The 23,850-nt window shown below is 37.3% G+C and overlaps 1 protein-coding gene across 1 annotated transcript; it reads right to left on the bottom strand.

Moving 5' to 3' along the window:
* Positions 1-6,034: 6,034 nt before the first annotated feature.
* Positions 6,035-23,617, bottom strand: LOC140147828 (uncharacterized). The gene is made up of 2 exons (XM_072169582.1): positions 23,243-23,617; positions 6,035-8,432 (listed from the first exon to the last, which is right to left on the bottom strand). The coding sequence occupies exons 1-2, from the start codon at positions 23,374-23,376 to the stop codon at positions 6,785-6,787; spliced, it is 1,782 nt and encodes a 593-aa protein (XP_072025683.1). The 5' UTR covers positions 23,377-23,617; the 3' UTR covers positions 6,035-6,784.
* Positions 23,618-23,850: the final 233 nt, after the last annotated feature.

The following is a 23,850-nucleotide window of genomic DNA, read 5'->3' as shown; positions in this document are numbered from 1 at the left end:
TTCACTTCATTCCAAGTTTGAAAGAAAGATCATTCAACACAATGCGTACTAGTGGTTAACTGTCATTCATAACCTCATTAATAAACGCGATGTGTGCGATCCAATTACATTTAGTTATTTGTGAAAACGCGAACGCAATTCGAGGTCATTAATATCTCACAATTGACCGCAAAATGCGTAATTGTTCCAATGTCGCACACAATTGACCGGCGTTTGCGTGTTGTTGTGCGTCGAACAAACTGCGCGCGCGCTGACTGCCGTATTTGGATTGCGCGCTACCATATTTGCACAGATTGTGATACGCACTTTTGTTATTGGTCGTCCTGTTTTAGCCTGATCGATTTTTGGAAAGGGAAGATGTAAAAATCATCTATTTTTATAAACTTTTGAGCAAAATTTCGTGTTATTTTGTAAGGTGAGGAGATTAAAGTGACGGTTATGAATGAGGTTAATAACTTTGCATCAGTAATTTGTCGGGCATTGTGAAAAATCTAAACATTTTGCTTTGGACCTCGGAATATTCCTCGGTTCCAAAGGCAAAATGTTTAGATTTTTCACAATGCCCTCCAAATAACCGATGCGCAGTTATTAACCTCTAAATAGGCTTCATATTTGGGTTTGTTTGGTGAAATCCTTTTCGTTCTTTTTAAACAATCTGTTTCTTGCAAAACATTTAATTAGGTTTTGTTCAAATTTGAAAACCTGCACGATATTGAAAATGAAAGCTTGTATGTAAGATGATGCTTGGTACTTGTAAATATCTTTTTTCGTTAATGTTGATATAAAATTGCTGAAAGAATTATTGCATAAAGAATTCCAGCTGGCTTAAAAAATTCTCACACGGCACATTAATGTTTTTGGAATTGTAATGCAAATTGTAATGCAAAGTTTAAATATTTTAAAACGTCAAAACTTCAACATTAATGTTGCATGGTATCAAAAATCACACGTAAAGCTGTAAGCACTTGATCATTGTCGTTCTTGGCTCAAATGTTCTTTGTAAAGTTAAAATATAACATACTAGGCGGTTACCCGTATTTCGCGGTTCTCGGCTGTCATAGTTATTGGCTTTTGCAGATCTCAAACCTGGGCTTCCTTGGCCAAAGTTACACCCACCGACCAAGTTTGAGCTCCATAAGCAATTTGAAATATTTGTGTTTTGACCTATGACCTCTCCACCGTAGGTGACAAAAAAGGTCACAATGGAACTTTTGTTTGTTAGTCCAATTTCCACCTACCCACCAAGTATGAGCTCCATAGGCAATTTGAAATTTTTACCTTTTTACCTTTGACCTCATAACCGTAGGTCTGAAGAAAAGATCACCGTGGAAACTTTTGTTTGTTAGTCCAAGGTCCACCCACCCACCAAGTTTGAGTTCCAGAGGGGCAATTTGAAATTTTGACCTTTCTTGACCTATGACCTCTTAACCATAGGTCTGACGAAAAGGTCACCGTGGAAACTTTTGTTTGTTAGTCCAAGGTCCACCCACCTACCAAGTTTGAGATCCATAGGGGCAATTGCAAATTTTGACATTTCTTGACCTATGACCTCTTAACCGTAGGTCTGACGAAAAAATCACCGTGGAAACTTTTGTCTGCTAGTCCAAGGTCCACCCACCCACCAAGTTTGAGCTCAATGGGAGCACTTTGAAATTGTTACCTTTCTTGACCTATGACCTCTTAACCGTAGGTATGACGAAAAGGTCACCGTGGAAACTTTTGCTTGTTAGTCCCAGGTCCACCCACCCACCAAGTTGGAGCTCCATAGGAGCAATTTGAAATTGTTACCTTTCTTGACCTATGACCTCTTAACCATAGGTATGATGAAAAGGTCACTGTGGAAACTTTTGTTTGTTAGTCCAAGGTCCACCCACCCACGATGTTTGAGCTCCATAGGGGCAATTTGAAATTTTTACCTTTCTTGACCTATGACCTCTTAACCGTAGGTATGATGAAAAGGTCACTGTGGAAACTTTTGTTTGTTAGTCAAAGGTCCACCCACCCATCAAGTTTGAGCTCCATAGGGGCAATTTGAATTTGTTACGTTTCTTGACCTATGACCTCTTAACCGTAGGTCTGACAAAAAGGTCACCATGGAAACTTTTGTTTGTTAGTCCAAGGTCCACCCACCCACCAAGTTTGAGCTCCATAGGGGCAATTTGAATTTGTTACGTTTCTTGACCTATGACCTCTTAACCGTAGGTCTGACAAAAAGGTCACCATGGAAACTTTTGTTTGTTAGTCCAAGGTCCACCCACCTACCAAGTTTGAGCTCCATAGGGGCAATTTGAAATTAGACTTCAATTGAACTTGACCCCGTCCTTGACCTTTGACCTTAAAAAATATAAACTCGTTCTTCCTCATACCAAGCTGCACCCACCCACCAAGTTTGAGCCCCGTACGACCTACGGTGGCCTCACATTAGCAGTCACAGACAGACAAACAGACAGACAGAGAATAGCGTATTATTATATAGATTTGCACAACCTAAAGAATTAAAGTTGGACAGCTTCCAATTGCAGATTTTCTCGGAAAAACTGTTATTTATCTTCAGTGAAAGCATGACACCGTCGTATTATAAAATAGATAATGTGAACTAAATTGAATGAGATACACAAACTTTAGGAAGTGGTGAGCGAGTATGAAAAACGTGCCTGTTGATCAAACTTGGAATGAACTGCATTGATGCTCGCATTATGTTCGCATTTCTTCGCAACCAGTCAAGCGAATCAAATACATTTTTCGTATGTTATGCACAATGAAATGGGCTATACGCTATATGTTAAATTTTTTGATTCTGATGTTTATTTCTCGACTTACTTTCAATTTTATTCACTCGGTAATTTTTTCTGGGACACCCTGTATGTTATGTTATGTTATGTTGTGTTGTGTTACGTTACGTTATGTTATGTTGTGTGACGGTGTTGTGTTGTGTTGTGTTACGTTACGTTACGTTACGTTACGTTATGTTATGTTATGTTATGTTATGTTATGTTATGTTATGTTATGTTATGTTATGTTATGTTATGTTATGCTATGTTATGTTATGCTATTGCATATGTCTCAGATTCAAGCCTCAGGGTATGGAATTAGAATTCCCAATTTCTTATTTCTCGACCTAAGGGCTGAGACCAAAATTGTATGCCTACAATTGATTTGTTGGGAGTGGCCTTTCTTTTCCGTTTCTTTCTTTTCTCTTCATATAGGCCGGCATGCTTATAGAAGCTTTTAAGGTTTGGCTTATTGGAATAAGTCAGCTTTTGATGGATGACCTCATCATCAGCCTCCTCCTCTCGACTCTCCACTATGTAGACTTGAAACAGGGTATTGATAAAAAAAGAGCAAAAAGCTGAAAATGCTCAAAAAACGCTGAAAAACAGCGTAACATTGGGGTAAAATGGCTCAAATTGGGCTGAAGATAAAAGAAAACGCGGAAATTTCAGGAATAAAAAAAGGGAAAATCAGCTGAAAAGAGCTATTTTCTGAGGGGGGGGATAATCGCAACGGATATATTCCTGTCTTGAATCAGTAACCACCCGTTCCTGTCACAACGGGTCCCTAAGACATATAAATGTGCTGGAGACAGGGTCATCTCAGTGGCTGGCCCCAGAGCTTGGCATATTAACCTCCCAAATCACATTCGTAATTCTCCAACAGTTGAAACCTTCAAATCTGCTCTCAAAACTAATCTGTTTCAGATTTCCCATGTTTAGTTTCTCTTGTTTTCGCTGTTTGTTTTTATTTATATTGCGCTTTGAATCCTGTAGTAAAGGCGCTTTATAAGTGTTGTTAATGTAATTTAATGTAATGTAATGTAATGTAATGTTATGTACTGTAATGTAATCATGTAATGTAATGTAATGTAATGTAATGTAATGTAATGTAATTTAATGTAATTTAATGTAATTCCAGTATGTATTTTATCATGCAACATCATGGCGAAAGACCCCATGCATGCACAGAAAAATACACCATTACAGTTTTCGCACATTATTATTTTACGCATTTACGAACAGGGGAAGAGTACGTATAAGCTAATAGTAAAGGGTACTGACGAACATCGGAAGGATCAGAACCCCAGGGTCATAACCTCATCGTAGTGACCCGAAGGGAAAGACCCGGTCCGTGTTAAATAAAGCGGCACAACATACTGCAGTTACTGTCCGTTTTCCTATACACAATACACAGTGCTCTCACCATTGACGCGCGACCTTTACAAATAGTGTATGTTAGAAGTATATTGCATTTGCCTAGTTAACATCACTGTGTGAAAAATAACCGGCCAATATTTAAACTATTCTCCAAACGTCTAGCAAATATATTTCTCTAACATGACCTAAAATTACAGCTAGGTTAGATGTTCAGAAATAGTCGCACTTTCGTAGAATATGAGTGAGGGCAAAGCATAGCTAGCTCATAGCTAGCCAACTCCCCGTGTTAATTGAATGGAGATTTGACCGAAAATATTGAGCTATATTGGTAACGGACCGCTCCGTTCTGAAGGATGCCACAAAAAAAACGGTACAAGCTACATTTAAACTATTCTATGAAATTCTAGAAAATATAGTTTTGTAACATGTCCTAAATTTTTAGCTAATTTAGGTGTTTGGAAATAGTCGCACTTTTGTGTTTTAGGAAGGATATGTAAACGACAGATAACACCAAAAATATGAAGAAATTATTTCCAAACCGTGTTAAGTCAACAATCATTATGTTGCTCATTTTCAAGAATGCTGGTTAACAAAAAGCAGGCCATTGTCTCATTTCGTGAACAAAGGTCCACATACCATTGTTTCCTTGCGTTTCCTTTATAATCAGTTACCCAACTGAAGCTGTATTATAGCACCTTATAGCGATACCGCACATATAAAACAGACACATGTGCACAACCAGAGAAGATCCGATTTAATCAGTTGAGCTGTTTCAATGAGTGTTATCTTGGTTTAATAGCTTTTAATGGGGTTTAAGTCCTGCAAAGGTCGAGATGAATTCTACTGTAGACATGACTGCATCATGAAAACCAATTCACACCGACCAGGTTCCAGACAATTTAATTTAGCAACAGATTTTCGTCAACAAAATCATCAAAGAAATGACGAGACCGTAAGAGTGCGTATAAGCTATCATAATCTTGATAATGCACCATACATACAAAATGTATTTAGCTTTATTTACTTTATACTGTATACGAAATAAAAATTCTTATTTAGATTTTCAACTTCACTTATAAAGATGTAAATAAATAAATTAAAAGTCACTACATGATCCCCAGTAAAAAACAATATACAAATATATACTGCCATGAGATGTTCTGGTTAAAACTATGGGCCCGAAGTGAGATCAATAGTATTAATTGATCTCAACGAGGGACCATAGTTTTAACCAGAACTTCGAATAAAGGCAGTATATATTTGTTTTATATACTTCATTAATATGTTCTTTGTTCATTGATTTGTTAAAAGAAAATTATTGACGTTTTGACTCTCCCGCTTCTATCCTGAGTGAACAACACGGCTAATTTAAGCACAACCTACCCTTCAAAAAATCGAATAGCCTAAAATCGGGCAAACCAATTACAGCAGCGAGAAATGACGCCATGGCAGTTTCGCGTGCGTGAACTGTTCCGTCGCATCGAATGCGCGCGAGAGGAAGGCATGGTCAAAACCCGGTCCCCGCACTCCGTGCATCCGCGGGTATTCATGCTTGTCGGTGAACTTTAAAAACACCCCCTTTTGCATCTCATTTCGCGAAGTTTTTAGGGAAAACACCTTTTTTAGCGATTTCGCGAATTATTTGCCCTTCGACAATACCCTATTTTCGCTAAAACGCGAATGATATTTCTAATATACTCTTTTCTGGCAGAAACGCGTCGGCTGCTCGATGGAAATACCCTTTTTTCAATTTCGCGAACACGTGGTTTGAAAAACACCCCTTTTGTGTGTTTCGCGAATCGCGTTTCTTCATCTGAATACACCCCTTATTTCGCGAAATTTTCGACGAGCATGAATACCCGCGGATGCGCGGAGTGCGGGGACCGGGGGTCAAAAGTACTATTTACGGCTTGGAGGTACTATTTACGGCTCATCCGGGACATTGAAAATACTATTTACGGCTTAGAGGTACTATTTACGGATAGGAGTACTGATGGTAGAACTATTTTTGGTCATGTGATCCACTTTTAACCAATCAATGAACAAGAATATATTAATGAAGTATATAAAACCGATTAGCGCCGAACTACTGTCACTTGAAAGATCGGACGTGGAAAAATAAGGATTTTATGTATAAAGCCCCGGCAAATTCAGAAAAACAAAGTGTTAACAAATTGCAACATATCAATTTAATCACCATTCACTTCAGAAAAGCCTACTAAATATAATAACACATCAAAAGTCCCCGAAAATCCAAGTAGTGGAACAATGCCTAATTTTGGATTAATGCAAATTAGCTATGCACTCTTTCACAACTTGGATTTTCCGGGACGTTTGATATGTTTTTGCGTGAGCTTTTGTGAGATGGACGCATTTGAAAAGAATTCTGTTGCAATTAGTGGCGGGTGCATAAATTTGACTGGGCTAATAATACATCCATATCATATAAAATAACCTAGAGTACTACAAATTAAATTAACTATGCAAGACGGACAAGTGAACTACGGAAAAGCCTACATTTAATATACAAATTCAACATGACAAACTTATGTTATGAGCCCGTAAACACAAAATGATGTTCAACAAAATCGCGAAAAAACATGGTTTTTCCGCACTAAAAAGTCATCCCATCATCACCTTTTCATTATTTTTGAGCTCATCGGCTTCCTCATTCTTCTCTTCTGTCTGTTATTTACTTGACTACGACGAAGAGAAATCTTTTCTACAGCACGAATGCTAATTTCTCTCATCTTCTTTCTTAGTAAAGCAGTGTAAGGCACATCTGCGCGTAACAAATCCTGACAGTATTTTCCCGAATGCTCTGGATTAAGTATAAACTTATCTTCTCTTTTATCATGTCTGTCAAGTGTCTTTGTGTCTACACATCTATTTAAGGCTTCTTTTTCTAAACGTCTAAATTCTTCTAAATCCGCTTGAAAAGTTGGTCCGTAATCTTTGATTTTCTGCCACAAAGTTCTGTTAAAGTGATTATAAAGTAAAACATCACCGGCGTTCCACTGACGTATTTTCGTTTTTAACTTATCAGAAATTGTAAATCGATGACTTTTACTGCGTATTCCGTTAGATATATAGATAATATCATCAAAACTCCAACATAGTTGTTTTTTCATCAAAATCAACGATTCATCGAAGTATTCAGTGATCAAAACTAAATGAAATTCCTTATCAAGGGAATCAATTTTCTTAAGAATTGCATTTGTATTGTCGAAAAGTTTCGTATTGATAAATCCCAAATCATAAAGTTGACCATTTCTACTACGCGCTTTCATATTGTACTTGATGGTATCATTATCATAATAGGAATGCGGGTTTTGCATGAACATTTCCAACGGATTAGGATGTTTGCTTATTCCCATGCCTTTAGCCATTTCAAAATAACCAAAGGAAGATTCTAGTTGGGTTACGGGATCACGTAAAATTGTGATATAGGTTGCATTAGGCACTGTTTTTTCCATCTCTGGCCGATAGTACACGGCATGATTGTCAAGTATATCAAAGTGTGGATGAGATATAGCAAGCACTTGTGGTAAAGGAACCACGCCCTTTCTAGAGAAGAAACTACTAAATGAAAAATAATGTTTTGATCGTGGAAGAGCAAACATCAAATTTCGGCGATATCCAAACCTTTCAAATATCGAGGCCATTGTAGTACTGCCCGTTTTATGAGTTTTTAGAAATACGATTTTAGTGATAGGCTTGCAATTTTCGTTAGAACTGTCGTTTCCAGTACTGAGTATACTTGTTGCTTGGTTTACCCAAGAAGTGACTGCTATGCTTCCGTTGGTTGCATTTAATTGCCTTAAAGACTCGTCGTTACTTTTCACTTCGTCCTGAGATATATTATATATTTTACTGTGTACATCATCGACACCAAACTCTTCTTTATTATAAACATCCTGTTGTATTGCAGTGTCGTTTGTTACTTCACGTGCCGTTTGCGCATACGCTCCTTCGTCTCCATTCATCAAAACATTGCTAATAACATGCTTAGACGTTGTGGATGTTTCTGATTCAGTTTTAACCGTGTCCATAATTTCAGTTCTCTTATTTTCGTACTGTCTTGCAGCCATTTGTTTCGTCACCATGTCACTCGTTGTTAACGTACTGTTCTGTTTATTTGCAATAATTTCGTCTCTTTCAGATAAGACACGTGGTGGTTGTTTAGGCCGAGTTGTATGAGATGAATCCAAGCTTCTGACAAAAGAACCTCGGTCATCTGAGGTGTTGGTGTCTTGTGAAGGCATTCTGGCTCTATATGGTCTATACAAAATAAAGAGAATGAAAAAGAGAGTACAATTATGTTAATTTTAAAATATTAACAGTGAATTACGTCAGGCGGGGCAATACAATACGGTATAGCAGTCAAATTAGCTAAACTATAGGCTTATCTGTACAAAACAAAATAAAAATAATAAAAATTCCTTTAAAAAGGAATGTGGCGCCCAATGTGAACTTGGACGTGATATGGTGAATTCCATGGTGTGTAGATTTGGTATTATAATGATATTTCTAGTGAAGAGTAGAAGATGATCAAATGCAAGAGAAATGTGTTTAATTGGGGAAGGTGTTCTGACAATCCAAATATAAACGTAGTCCACCTCAAATGACCTGTAACAATTTGTGATTGACATTACTTAATTCACCTCGGATGACTTTGATCTGACATTCAACATTTTGCGCTTACACCAATCATATCCATAACAATTTAACTCTTACAACTTCCTGTCAACTCTCTAATTTAAAACTCTAAATTTCTGTCTGTTTGCCTTTTCTGTCTTATTTATTACACTACAGTTTGTTACAATTATTAAGATAAGCAAACATTGCTGGGTAGATAACAGGATTTAGTTATTTACTTAATCCAATCATGGAGGTAGTAGCTAGATTCTATGGTAATTAGCAAACAAAAGCCATCAGTTTAATCAGGTTAATTGATCTTATCACTATGGACCACAAGAGTCTCATCCCAATGGCATAGTCCAATAACCTCAATTACATAATCATAGTGCAAAATTTGACCTCAAGTTGCAGAGTATGAGTTTGTGTACAAAGGATGAATGTACAAATGTATTAGGGTTTAAGAACTGTTCCCATGATAGATGAGCATGTTGTGGATCCTAGTGTATGGTCAAATGTCACCGTCTATCGGGTTCTAAGGCACACGGTAAACTGGTTGAACGCATACAAAAGTCAGGATTTATTTGGTGTTTTTATAAATCATAATTTTGTATTTTAAACAAAGAATATACGCTCACCATTTTATCCCGTGCATATCAGAAAACAATAATAAAATAAAATCCAAGCAAATTGTGGTTTTATTTCTGAGCTGGGCATAATTTTAGCAAAACAATTGCGAAGTCAATCTAGCAAGAGTGAAATTAGAAGCTTTTCACAAAGTGATGCCTATATAGTGGCGCGCCTCCGTAGAGGGCGCCACAAAAAGAAGATTTTTGATACAATCTTTTAATTTTCAAGCACTAAAAAAGTGAATAACGTCAGGCGGGGTTATAAAGCAGCCAACTTAGCAAATTGAACTTCCCACAAACTTTGGAGTGTTAAATATTATATAGTAGACTAATATTTGTCTAATGTATTGGTATCTATGAAAATATTATTCAATTCTCAATTTTACAATGACAGGGTGGTTATGTGGATTGTGGAGTGTAACGTTACATTCGTGATATCAATTTATGTGGTATCCATATGTATTGTAACGGGACCGAGCTTGCCCCTAATACTTTTGTAAACGACTGATGGAGAAGACTAGCCTTCTAAACATACAAGTGGTAGCGTAGTATCAAAGACTAGAATTCTCCCCAAGATATGTTGAATCAGTGATGCATGAAAGGAGAAGTAACAGGTAAAAATGAGACTTAACAATTCTGTTTTATATTTGCTTCTTTTGTTATATCTTGTATTGTTATTTTGCTTTCATATTTGTCTTAACACATCACAATTCATAAATACATGTAAACACTGGTAAATACACAATCTCTGTTGTTGATCATGACGATATTTCCTTATTTATCTCTTTTAAATCTAAATAAATTACCAATAAATGCTGCCGAAAAGTATATACTATCTGCTTGAATAATCGAGAAGCATAAAAATACAATTTAATCAACAGAATCTCTCATCACATGACATAGTCGTAGGCTAGGCCAAGGCCTAGGCCTACTTCAGAGTATCCATGCCTATACACCAAATGCGAACTTGCTATGCAACAATGAATGCACACAAAATACAGTGCATAATTTCCATTGGACTTGTGCATGTGTGTGGCAAGTCACTTGCCCAAATTAGGCATAGGCGCTAGGCCAAATCACCGGAGTGCATAAACCACCCTGGTGTCGCCAGTGCCACTATTGTGGTAGCCAAGCTGCCCCTAGCTCAATCTGAGCTCCAGAGTAGGGCGTTTTTGCTTTGGTTGGCGGTGCTTACCTTCAAACTGAGTGAAGGTTTGGGTGGACTATTGTCCACCAAGCAATCTGAAGATTTTGCGTCGTGCACGGCCTTTTATACTCTCCTGAACGCGTTCATGGAACCTTTTGGCGGCTGCGTTCAAAGCGTAAGCTCCGTTACTATGGATATCGCGCAGTCACTCCGCGTCAGGCGCTCACTTTCGAAAAGATTTGAACATGACGAAATCAACAATTTAATAACTAGAACAATTGCTAAAGTGTTTTTAAATCAGGAATCAAACTGATGACCCCTTTTGACCATGTAAAACATTAAAATACTCAAAAATATCTTAAAATTCTTCATTCTTAAACAATTACATCTTAAATAATCCAAAGTTTGATCAACAAAAGTCGTTTGTAAGGAAATTTACAATTTTAGGAAAACTTGTTTACGACTGATGGCCGGGAACTTTCAAAATGGCAAATCCAAAATTCTGTAAACAACCGGGTAAACGACACAAGAAAAGCCTGAATTTTGTCCTGCATATTTACTCGTAGACGGTATGTAATACCTTATTTTGTTCCTGACAAGATTATTTACACAATATTATAAGATCTCTGTACAATATAAGCTTAAATAGCGGAAATAGTGAAATTTGAGGCCAATTTCGCACGCACGACATGACAAATTTTCAATGCCGTATTTTCAACACTCGGCAAAAACTGACGATCGGCAGGTAAACAAAACCAAATATTTACAAAAATAAACCTTGTGCAGAGCCATGCAATCATTTTTAAATTCATAATAACAATCAAAAACTACCACGAACACGTGAGCATCGTGACTTTTCTCTAAATATGAATTTGACAAGAGCTAAATTTTCGTATTTCTGCAATAGGCAAACACACAGGAGGTAAGCTTAAAAACAGGCCAAAAATCTGAAATCGCATTTTGGCTCTCCGTTTCACTATGCATAGACTTTTAATTTATTGTGGTTTTTTTTTCAGTGCTTTGGTTTTGTTTAAACAGGTTACATGAAGTTCACTGCGACAGGTCATTTTCACCTGGTCCTTGGTTTCTATAGCGATTTCATTCGGGCTACAATACGCAACAACATGATGTCTGTGAGTGTCTATAGACACTGAGACTTGTTGGAACTGTTGACATTTATAATATCAAATATATCATTGTTTAATATCCATTGACTTATTTCATTGTTTTTATTTTGAGATAAACAAGATCACATTTCTGCGTCAATGACAACTCAACAAAATACTTTCTTCTCAGAAAAACGATTGAAAATATTATATAGCCGAGTTTAGAGGGTGTCTATAAAACTAAGACCTAAGACCAAAGACCTAAGATCTAAGACCCCATTCATGATGTACAAATTCTTAGGACCTGTAAAACTAAGATCTAAGACCCCAAAACTAAGACCCCAAAACTAAGACCCCAAAACTAAGACCCTAAAACTAAGACCCAAAAACTAAGACCCAAAAACTAAGACTCAAAAACTAAGACCCAAAAACTAAGACCTTTAAAACTAAAAGACCCAATTGTGATATTCACTGTGCTCGGCAGTGTATTGATATGCAGGAATTCCGTTTTGTGTTTGCTTGGAAATGACTAAAACCTTTATTGGGATAATGTGCGTGATTGAATTTTGGTGTGAAGATGTTTCCTTCCTCTTAATTTTGTTTCTCTTTTCCCCCTTTTCTTCCTTCCTTACTGTCTTCTGAATTTTTGTTGTCCCATCCTCAGCCGGTCTTTCTATAGTGTCAGAGGGCATATGTCATGGTTTTTCATTTTTTCTTTCAATTGGATGAAAAATAGGTCTGCTTTGGAGCAAAGCTATAGCTATCATTGCAGGCCCAAGTCAGGGTTTACCCTTGCCCCGCTGATTTTGCTAAATGGTGATAAACTGCGATCATCCTGCTAAAAGCAATCCACCCAAAAATATTGATTTATCCTGCCTTCATAGTGATCCCTTGGCCTAAAGGAAGAACAGATATGTTTTCAACTGATTGAGTGTCCTAGGTTTTGAAGAAATAAAACAAACAAACAAGCAAAAGAAATTGTGTCTCACCATGCCCACATGTGTTTTATCCCCATCATTCTGACCCTGTGATTCTGACCATAATAAGGGGCTGTGCAATAATTATGAGCCCTGAGGGGAGGGTAAAATTGGGGGGAGGGCAAGAAATTTTTGGCGAGCCGAAAGGGGGGGGGGCAAGCAATCCCCCCAAGCGATTTTTGGCACGCATTCATGGGGCGCCTTTTTAATAAAACGCTCTAAAAAGGCTTAGTAAAAAGGTACGGAAACGCTTAAATATGCAAATTTTCCTGCTCGCTGCGCTCGCAACATACATCTAGACCATTTAAAGTTTGGAATTTGGGATCCCAAAAATATGTCATGTTCAAGAGGGAGGGGAAAAATTTTTGGCAGGCCGAGAGGGGGCAAGCAATTTTGGCGAGCCGTTCGAAATTTTACCCCGGGGGCTCATAATTATTGCACAGCCCCTAACTGCTGACAATAACATTACATCATCATGCACTACCAATGTCCCTGACCCTTCCCTGAGTAATAATTGTATAACCTTGTACATTTTAACATTACAGTCTATGATTTTAACAAGCATGTACCATGTGTACTACTGCTCACTACATATAAATCACAGATAATACAGCAGCACAGAGATGAATCAGTATACTATTATATCCTCCCACGGAAGTGCAACCCGGTGCTGTGCAACCCTGATCCTGGTATGTCTGTGGCTATAGCTGTTTCAACAACAATAGCTATAGGCCTATATTTTGATATTTTGTTAATTGGTATAAAATTGATAAAAAGAGCATGCTGATTGTGTCAGGTCTTAGTTTTTAGGTCTTAGTTTTTAGGTCTTAGCTTTTAGGTCTTAGTTTTTAGGTCTTAGTATTTAGGTCTTAGTTTTCAGGTCTTAGTTTTCAGGTCTTAGCTTTTAGGTCTTAGTTTTTAGGTCTTAGTATTTAGGTCTTAGTATTTAGGTCTTAGTTTTCAGGTCTTAGTTTTCAGGTCTTAGTTTTCAGGTCTTAGTTTTTAGGTCTTAGTTTTCAGGTCTTAGCTTTTAGGTCTTAGTTTTTAGGTCTTAGTTTTCAAGGTTAGTTTTCAGGTCTTAGTTTTTGGGTCTTAGTTTTTGGGTCTTAGATCTTAGGTCTTAGTTTTATAGACACCCGTTTCAGGTCTTAGTTTTTGGGTCTTAGTTTTTGGGTCTTAGATCCCCGGGGGGTCACTCCCATTGTGGCCTGTACACCATCCGCGATAATCAACTTTTGAAAAGCACCCTAAACAAGGATTTAACCCTTGGCTAAAACGACACCCTAAACAGGGATTTCATTCCTAACATCAAATTTCATACCCTAAATTTCATTTCCGCGTATTTAGAAATTGCAATTTTGCTACCCTTTTTTCCAATTTTTCATGTTTTTGACACCCTAAACGCGATACTCGCGGATCGTGCCTACCCACGAAAAACGACCCTTTTTACGCGTTTTCATTATCGCGGATGGTGTACAGACCACAATGGGAGTGACCCCCCCCGGGCTTAGATCTTAGGTCTTAGTTTTATAGACACCCGAGTTTAGATGGTAATTCAGGTTGACATGCCTGATTGTTTTAATTAAAAAAACATATGATTTAATACTAACATACAGAGTAGCTTGTATTAGTGATAGGCTGTATAAAGGGTGTAGTTGCAAACAGCTTAGGGTACCAGCTTATTTGATGCAGCTTCTTGTTCCGAGTAATTTGACACCAATTTTATTGACATCGGCCAAAAAATTGAGACAGTGCCGCCCAAATAACGACACACAAGGGGGGGGGGGCAGATTTTACCTTTATTTTCTAGTTTTAAGGGAATTTTATTACATTAAGGGAAGGGGTATGAACGTTTGGACAGTATTTATTGTGGGACATGATGCAGTCATGTCTACAGTAGAATTCATCACGACCTTTGCAGGACTTAAACACCATTAAAAGCTATTAAAGTTCATTCTACAAATCGTATACTTTGCAAACTTGCTTAATTTATTGTGCACATGTGTCTGTTTTAGCTGTGCGGTATCGCAATGAGCTGGTATTATAGTTTCAGTTGGGTAACCGATTATAAAGGAAACGCAAGGTAACAATGGTATGTGGGCCTTTGTTCACGAAAGGAGACAATGGTCTGCTTATTGTTAACCAGCATTCTTGAAAATGAGCAACATAATGATTGTTGACTTAACACGGTTTGGAAATAATTTCTTCATATTTTTGGTGTTATCTGTCGTTTACATATCCTTCCTAAAACACAAAAGTGCGAATACTTTCAAACACCTAAATTAGCTAAAAATTTAGGACACAAAACTATATTTTCTAGAATTTCATAGAATACTTTAAATGTAGCTTGTACCGTTTTTTTGTGTGGCATCTTTCAGAAGTGAGCGGTCCGTTACCAATATTTTCGGTCAAATCTCCATTCAATTAACACGGGGAGTTGGCTAGCTATGAGCTAGCTATGCCTATTTGACCAAAGTGCGACTATTTCTGAACATCTAACCTAGCTGTAATTTTAGGTCATACTCATGTTAGAGAAATATATTTGCTAGAAGTTTGGAGAATACTTTAAATATTGGCCGGTTATTTTTCACATAATGATGTTAACTAGGCAAATGCCTATCCTTCTAACATACACTATTTGTAAAGGTCGCGCGTCAATGGTGAGAGCACTGTATATATTGTGTATAGGAAAACGGACAGTAACTGCAGTATGACATTAGAGCACATGAGACATATCGAATTGCATTCTGAATACGAAGAATGTCCTTCTGATATCAAATAATTTTGATTTTTGAAATTCGCAATGTATACACATTTTATGGCAAATCATTAAAAATTGATATTTTTGATATTTAACAGTACTCGAAGTAAACTTTACAAATCTGATGATTTATACTTAAAGTGTATGTAGGTGGGATGAAAAGCCGACGATCAATTGAAAATTTTGACCTTTCTTATTGAAGATATGGATTTTTTTCCCCAAAACACCAAACAAAATTAGGTCTTTTTGGAAAAAAAATCTATATCTTCAATATGAAAGGTCGAAATTTTCAATTGATCGTCGGCTTTTCCTCCCAGCTACATTCACTTTAAGAATATATCATTAAATTTATAAAATTTACTTCGAGGACTGTTATATATCAAAAATGTGAAAAATATCAACTTTTTATAATTTGTCATAAAATTTGTATTAGGCCTATACAGTGAATTTCAAAAAATGAAAATAATTTGATATCAGAAAGACATTCTTCGTATTCAGAATGCAATTCGATACGTCTGATGTGCTCTCATGTCCCACAAAAAATACTGTCGAAACGCTCAAAACGCTCATTCTATATCCCTTAAGGATTATGTAATGCATTTTTGGTATCTGGCCATGCGTTTTGAGTTGGGCCGGTAATGCGTTACATGTTTTCGTGTGATGAAAATGGCATGTTTTTTCGTTTAGATATGAATATCTTTCACATATTATACCTAACATATATAAAAGTATACATTTTCTGGCTGCAAATGAACCAAGGAATCCAAAAATGCACTTTCAAATGGTACAGGGTGTAACACTAAGGAGTTATGAAACTGAAAATACCAAATATTTTAGGGAAAAAATGTAAAATTTGACAAATTAAAAAAAAAAAGTTAGCTTCACCCCACATTATATTTAAAAGTTCCATATTTTGAATTCCTCTCATTCAGAGCTTTAAATACATATCATCATAGGGTTCAACAAAATTAAAATGATTTTGCGCCAGCCTCTTTCAAGGCATATTTTCCCATTGACTTCAATGTGTAACCCGAACGGAAAATATAATAATTAATATGCAAAATTGCTTCTCAAAGCAAATTAAATTACCTGGAATATGATTGTATGGTGTTATAGTATGCAGTTTAAAGTGAATTGTAAAATGTGAAAAAGAAATGGACCTCTTGCATCATATGACCCTGGGGGTCACTTTTATTAAATTTGCTCCTCCTGATCCTCCTCCACCCCACACATTATGCTAATTAGATGCAAATTATTCAAATGTTAATAACTTTTTACAACTTTTTTAAGGTTTACTGTATTGGTCTCATCACAAGCTTTAATTTGACACCAAAATTAACTACATAGGCTGCATATTAACTGAGAAAATTAAAAAGATGAACCCTAAAATGTCGCGCGCATGTAACATCTCCACCTATTTACTGGCCCAACACAAAACGCATGGCCATCTACTTACATAGTTTTAGGTCCAGGAAGGTCATTTATGCACTTTGTGTCAAATGAAACTTTTACATGTCCATAAAATTAACGGTTTTGAGCAAAATTAGGCTGCGAGGGCGCTTTACCTTTTAGCGACCATAATTGTCAAAATAGTGGAAAACAGGGGGGGGGGTCCCAAGAAATCCCCCTTTATGCGTAGTTTTTGGGCCGGCACTCTCTCATTTTTCAACCGATTTTTTTTTAAAGGTGTCAAAATGCTCAGGAGGATTAGCTGCTTCAATTCAGCTGGTACCCTAAGCTTTTTGAAACATCACCTTTTTTTGGGGCTGTACAGCCAATCACTACTTGTATTGTTTATTTGCAAGTTATGCGGCCAATACACGATCAATTTGATTGATCAATTTAGGGGATCCTACATGTAGATGCAGGACTGGATACAACATAATACTCTTCAATATTATTATTGAAGAGATCTAATCTAGTTTGATTTTATTGACGATTGGACAATAAAATCACTATTACTGTTCCTGTGTACAATGCACAATGGCAGATTTTGTATCCACTCTTGTACTTAGAATCTTTGATATTGATCAATCAACTTGATCGTGTACAGGTCTCATTAATAGACAGCAGGGATTGTTAGAACCACAATCTGTGCAGCATGCGGTCCATACACGATCAATGTTATTGATCAATATTGCGGACCCTAGATGCAGGAGTGGATACAAAATCTACCATTGTGCGTGTACAATGGTAGATCTTGTATCCACTCTTGTATCAAGGGTCTTTGATATTGATCAATAATTTGAACGTGTATGGGCCGCTTATAGATGGTCTCTCGTCAATTAAATAAGATGGGCAAGAAGCATTTGCAAGATTCTGATGCTTTGTAAAGAATTGAGATATAACTCCACCAAAATATATCACAGACAATCATACTAAAAATAGCTAATGGACTTGTTTAACATCTTTTTGCCACAGAGCCATCTCTAATTGAATTGGTCAATACCACTGATACTTTTTAATGCACTCTAACCTTGGTGGATGTTCAGACGATTTGTCTCACCAGGTGTTGTATCGAAGGTTTGGGTAATAACCATGATAACGGCCATGGAAATATCTTGTTTGGTGTTTTTTCCCATAGATCCTGATCATGCTAATGGCTTTCATGAGATAATTGTGTGTATTTCGACTTATTCGTTTCATGTCTCCATGGTGATTTTACTATTAATAGGCAAACTATAAATCACTTCCACTCTAAAGCCATACTAGATATCATCAGTCAACCCGCAGATATTGATTCACTGTAGTAGTACTTGTAGGACACACCGCAGCGCCTGGTTAATAATTACTTTGTACAGCAGAGACACTAAAATCAATACACAGGATCGATACACATGAATGTGTTATGCACGATTTGATATTCAGACGATAAATCTTTGGACACCGGGATAGAAAATGATGAATATCTCCCGTAATTTTTTTATTCTAAAGAAGCCATATTTTTTTGCTTGCACTTGAATATATGTGTTGAAAGGATATGGTAGTCGTTAGCTTGCGTATTGAGAAAGAACCGTGCGTCTTGAGCTCAAAAACTGACAAAAATTCTGATTTTATATGTGCCGAACTATAGCGCAGCGTAGGCCACTCATGGAGGCAGTCTAAAAGCAGATGACCTATTGTCAATAGCCTTAGTCGGATGTCCCTCGGCCCATTATGCGTCTCAAAACTATAACAGGTCGGAACAAAATGGCCCTGCGTGCCTGTGGGTTCAACCTACCATGGCGATTTCTGCCATGAAGATATCGGGGCGATGACACTGTGTAGGAGGAGGAGGGCTAGATACACACCTGTGACACCTGCAAATTACCCTTCACAAAAGTCTCCTCCAACTTGTAACATTTTTCTTGAAGCTGAATTCATAATTGACCACATAGACCCAAGAAATAGACACATTCAACATGGTACATACCAAGGGAACAGCGATGGGGGAAGTTGTGTGCTCCAACCCACGCTGGCTCCAACTTGAACTTAATTAAGATGTATTTTTCCAGATTAGAGCCTATGTTAACCCTAACACCCAAAAATCGTACAAAATCTTACGATGACAAATTCTGCGCATGCATGAATCCCAGGGTCTGTGATGACGCAATCCCCCTAAGTGTTATGTGCTCACGGAATTGCTGGCCGGGCAGCAATAACCCGTGCAGCTAACGGTCCGTGATCGTGTGGTTGGCATGCGGGGGTTCAAAGGTTCGAATCCCGGGGGTGCCAAGTCAAAAATTCTTCTTCTTCTTGACTTTTTCGGATCTTCTTTGACTTCCGATATCAAAAAGCAGGGTCCAGTGTTAGGGTTAATGCCACAAGCATGTCAGTGCTCATGAAATATGCTCCAACCGTTGTAAACAATACCCCCGAGATAATACCGTTACGTTTACAGTACATTTAGGGGGCCTTGAAGATTTGGTGGTTATGGAAAAGTAGCATTGGCCCCCAATAATTGGGCCAGGCACTATTAAGCACACAATTAGGCCTACTATTTAAAATCTTCCGAAGCCTCTGATCCTATTCCAACAATTTCACATCTTAATGCGGGGGGTACTTAACACAAATGACCATACGGGTATGCTCCCCGGAAAGACCCCGCGAAGCTCCGAAAGACCCATGAATTTTAAACACACACCCGCCCCACCGCCTATAAAACCGGGGACGCGCACTGAGAAAACACCATACAACTCTTACTGGGGACCAACTGGAGACACACACATTGAAAAATCACCCTCTGCATGCTAACCGGGGCCGTCCTATACTGGGTAACTGCGGACACAAGCGTTGATACACTTAACCACTTTCATATCATAGTAGGCCTACATTTATGGTTTTTTATGACTTGTGAAGTTGAAATATTTTGACTAGACTCATCATTAGGGGAGAGGCTAGACGTAAACAAACGTGTCAAGTTCTTTTAATATTTGTTTCATTTTAGGATTATTAAATTGTTCAAACTACAGGGATGCTTAACACCGTAGACTGGGATGCACAGCTGTGATGCATACATGTGAAGATAACTATATAATATGTGACCGTACTGTGTCCGTACATCACGAATGAGCCGTAAATGTCCCAAATTGTATTCTGAGTTACAGTGTAAAATGTGTATGAATGTCGTATTTATAGGTAGGCCTACCTCAATTTGCAGCGACATGTATCTCTTTTAAAGTTTAAACCAATCAAAAATCCTATTGTTGAAGAGGATAATAAGCTTCTATCTTAGATGTCTATAGAATTCTTAATAGCTCTGGTCTTTGTTTGCTTTGAACACGTTATTATATATTTTCGAATCTTATTATTTTTCAATCATGATTTTATGGCCAAATGGACAATTGTCCACTTCACTTTATGGACAATTGTCCATCTTGCCATAAAATCTAGAAATTTGATGGTCAAAATTACGATTGGAAAAAAATAAGATTCGAAAATATATAATAACGTGTTTTTGGCTAAATCCTGTTCAAGTGGTGGGTTACAAAGCATTATATTTTGTCTACCAACAATTAACAATGAGAGGACATTCGTGAACCTCTATTTGATATTTATTACCAGCCAGTGGCGTAGCTGGGATTTTTTCCAGGGGGTGGGGGGCAAGCCTGTATGGGGCGGGGGCCCAAATCCACCAAACAAAAAAAAATTTTGCCGCCCCTTCCTCAAAAGGTTGACCCAATTTTTTTCCGGTGGTTTGAAAAAGTGAAGAGCAAAAAAAAAAATAATAAAAAGGATTATAGGCGCTAGCGCCTTATAAAAAGCAACACATTTTGATATATTCCCACCTCTCCCTTTTTTCTTGCGCTGGGGGGCGGGGGCCCAAACAGGCAATCTTTGCCAGGGGGCAATTGCTCCCCCCCCGGCAGCTACGCCACTGTTACCAGCAATGTGGAAAAAGAGACACATGTAGAAACGAAAGAAGCTACCATTTTGTGGAAGGAGCAAAGTTCAACAAACCACAACCCCGCTTCTGGATATCGTTTGAAGTCAAATGATATATACCATTTTAAAGCTTATATATGATATATATTTTGTAAACACGAAATAAAACAAAATTGACCGGGGGAGGAATTTACGGCTCATTCGTCGTGTACGGTCACATGCTCATTATGCTGGAAGGGAAACTGCTGCAGGAATGAATGTATTTATCGGTATATACAATTTGGCTCCTGGTCTTGAATAACAAACGTGTTTAACATGCCTAATACTTTATTGTTGGTATATATAGCCCATATCCATCCCGGGATATCCATTTTAGTTGTCAACCGAAACGTTAACCGGACCATGAACTGTTGAAAATGCTTGGACCCCGTGGGTGGCACTTACCACAAATGACCGTACGGGTATACATGTATGCTCCCCCGGATAGATAGACCCCTGATTTTGGACAGCGCAGCTCCTTAAAAAACCTGAATTTTACCAAAAACGGAGCGATCGATGAAAGACCATGCTCGGCATTGACTCCTAAATTGCTCATTCCTCACATTTTTGTTTCTATTTTCAGGCGATTTTCAACCAGGAAGCCAAGAAAGACCATTCTTATATTATATTAACCAATATAAGTAACCCAAAAAAGGGAAATTGAGAGCATTTGGGCACATACTCAAAATTTTGAACGCTTGAGACTTGTTTATATTTTAATGTAGACTCATTTTGTGATTTCTACTCTGACTTTAACAAATTCCATGTCTGTAGACTTTGATTTCAATTATTGAAGATAGTAAAAGCACTGATTTGATTATGTAAATAGCATCGATAAAATAAAATTTATTTTACTGTTTCTAGTCATCATCTTGTGTGTTTTTACTGTTGTTTTGAAACACCATGATTTTTTATTTTAGCGATATTTTCTTTTAAAAACTTTTGACCTCCCTCTATAAGAAGCAAACCCTTTTTTTGAGATATAAAACTTTATTGACCCCCTCCATTTTGCCTAACCCCCTACCAGTGTGTTTATGAACACTCCGTTTAATATTCAAAAGTGGTAAAATTGTGCATGATATTTTGTTCCGTGGCCTTAAGGGCTGGGGTATGAACGTTTGGACAGTATTTATTTTGGGACATCAGAGCACATCAGACATATCGAATTGCATTCTGAATACGAAGAATGTCATTCTGATATCAAATAATTTTGATTTTTTGAAATTCGCAATTTAATACACATTTTATGGCAAATCATTAAAATTGATATTTTTGATATTTAACAGTACTTGAAGTAAACTTTAGAAATCTGATGATTTATACTTAAAGTGTATGTAGGTGGGATGAAAAGCCGACGATCAATTGAAAATTTTGACCTTTCGTATTGAAGATATGGCCCGGGGGGGTCACTCCCATTGTGGCCTGTACACCATCCGCGATAATCAACTTTTGAAAAGCACCCTAAACAAGGATTTAACCCTTGGCTAAAACGACACCCTAAACAGGGATTTCATTCCTAACATCAAATTTCATACCCTAAATTTCATTTCCGCGTATTTAGAAATTGCAATTTTGCTACCCTTTTTTCCAATTTTTAATGTTTTTGACACCCTAAACGCGATACTCGCGGATCGTGCCTACCCACGAAAAACGACCCTTTTTACGCGTTTTCATTATCGCGGATGGTGTACAGACCACAATGGGAGTGACCCCCCCGGGAGATATGGATTTTTTTCCCAAAACACCAAAAAAAATTAGGTCTTTTTGGGAAAAAAATCCATATCTTGTATAATTTGTCATAAAATTTGTATTATATTGTGATTTTCAAAAATGAAAATTATTTGATATCAGAAAGACATGCTTCGTATTCAGAATGCAATTCGATAGGTCTGAGGTGCTCTCATGTCCCACAAAAAATACTGTCGAAACGCTCAAAACAGTTCCCTTAACAAATTCCATGTCTGTAGACAAAACTTTGATTTCAATTATTGAAGATAGTAAAAGCACTGATTTGATTATGTTAATAATAGCATCGATAAAATAAAATTTATTTTACTGTTTCTAGTCATCATCTTGTGTGTTTTTACTGTTGTTTTGAAACACCATGATTTTTTTATTTTAGCGATATTTTCTTTTAAAAACTTTTGACCTCCCTCTATAAGAAGCAAACCCTTTTTTGAGATATAAAACTTTATTGACCCCCTCCATTTAATTTTTGCCTAACCCCCTACCTACCAATGTGTTTATGAACACTCCGTTATTCAAAAGTGGTAAAATTTTGAATGATATTTTGTTCCCTGTGGCCTAAAAACGAACACAATGAGAGGATGACCCCATATAAAACAAACCAACAAACAATTTATATAAAAATCAAAAACCATACAATAATAAGTGATATTTACAAGACTAACAAAAGGTTTAAATACCTACCTATTACGCGGGGGCATTGCTTTTGGAGAAGTTATTGTAATGATGCTTGTTGTACTGGACGGAATATACACACATATCATAAAGGTTAAAATCAGCACACATAAAGGCAATAACACTTTCTTCATCAGCGCCATGATGTTTTACTCCCTGGTCTGGTAGTATTAAAGCATGCATTCCTTTGTCATGCTATTCCCTTGGTCACAAAGTCGTGATGAAATCCACCTCAAGCATCTCAAGAAAACTCAGTTTTTCTTCAGTGAAATATTTAGATTTATTCATTTTCAGATACAAAATTATTACGCTCCGACGGATCGTTTCTCAGTCATTCTTTACTCGCTCGCCGCGCGGTATTGTATTACTGTTGAATTTATACTAGTGGTATACATGTATTTTTGTCATCACGCTGACTCGACTCAAGACGAGACCCCTGACCTTCTCTCTATACCTACGGAGTAATTATTGTTATAACCTCACCATGCTCACTGTATAGTACAATATCTTGTGATCTTACACTTGGCTTTGCAGGCTGACATATGACACCGGTTTAAAATGCATGTGTATGATATCTGCTACTGTCTATGCTGCTAGCATGTTCTACTAGTACTTTT

Source organism: Amphiura filiformis, chromosome 3 (assembly GCF_039555335.1).
Source record: "Amphiura filiformis chromosome 3, Afil_fr2py, whole genome shotgun sequence".
Lineage (NCBI taxonomy): Eukaryota > Metazoa > Echinodermata > Ophiuroidea > Amphilepidida > Amphiuridae > Amphiura > Amphiura filiformis.
This window is presented reverse-complemented; position numbering and strand designations above follow the sequence as displayed.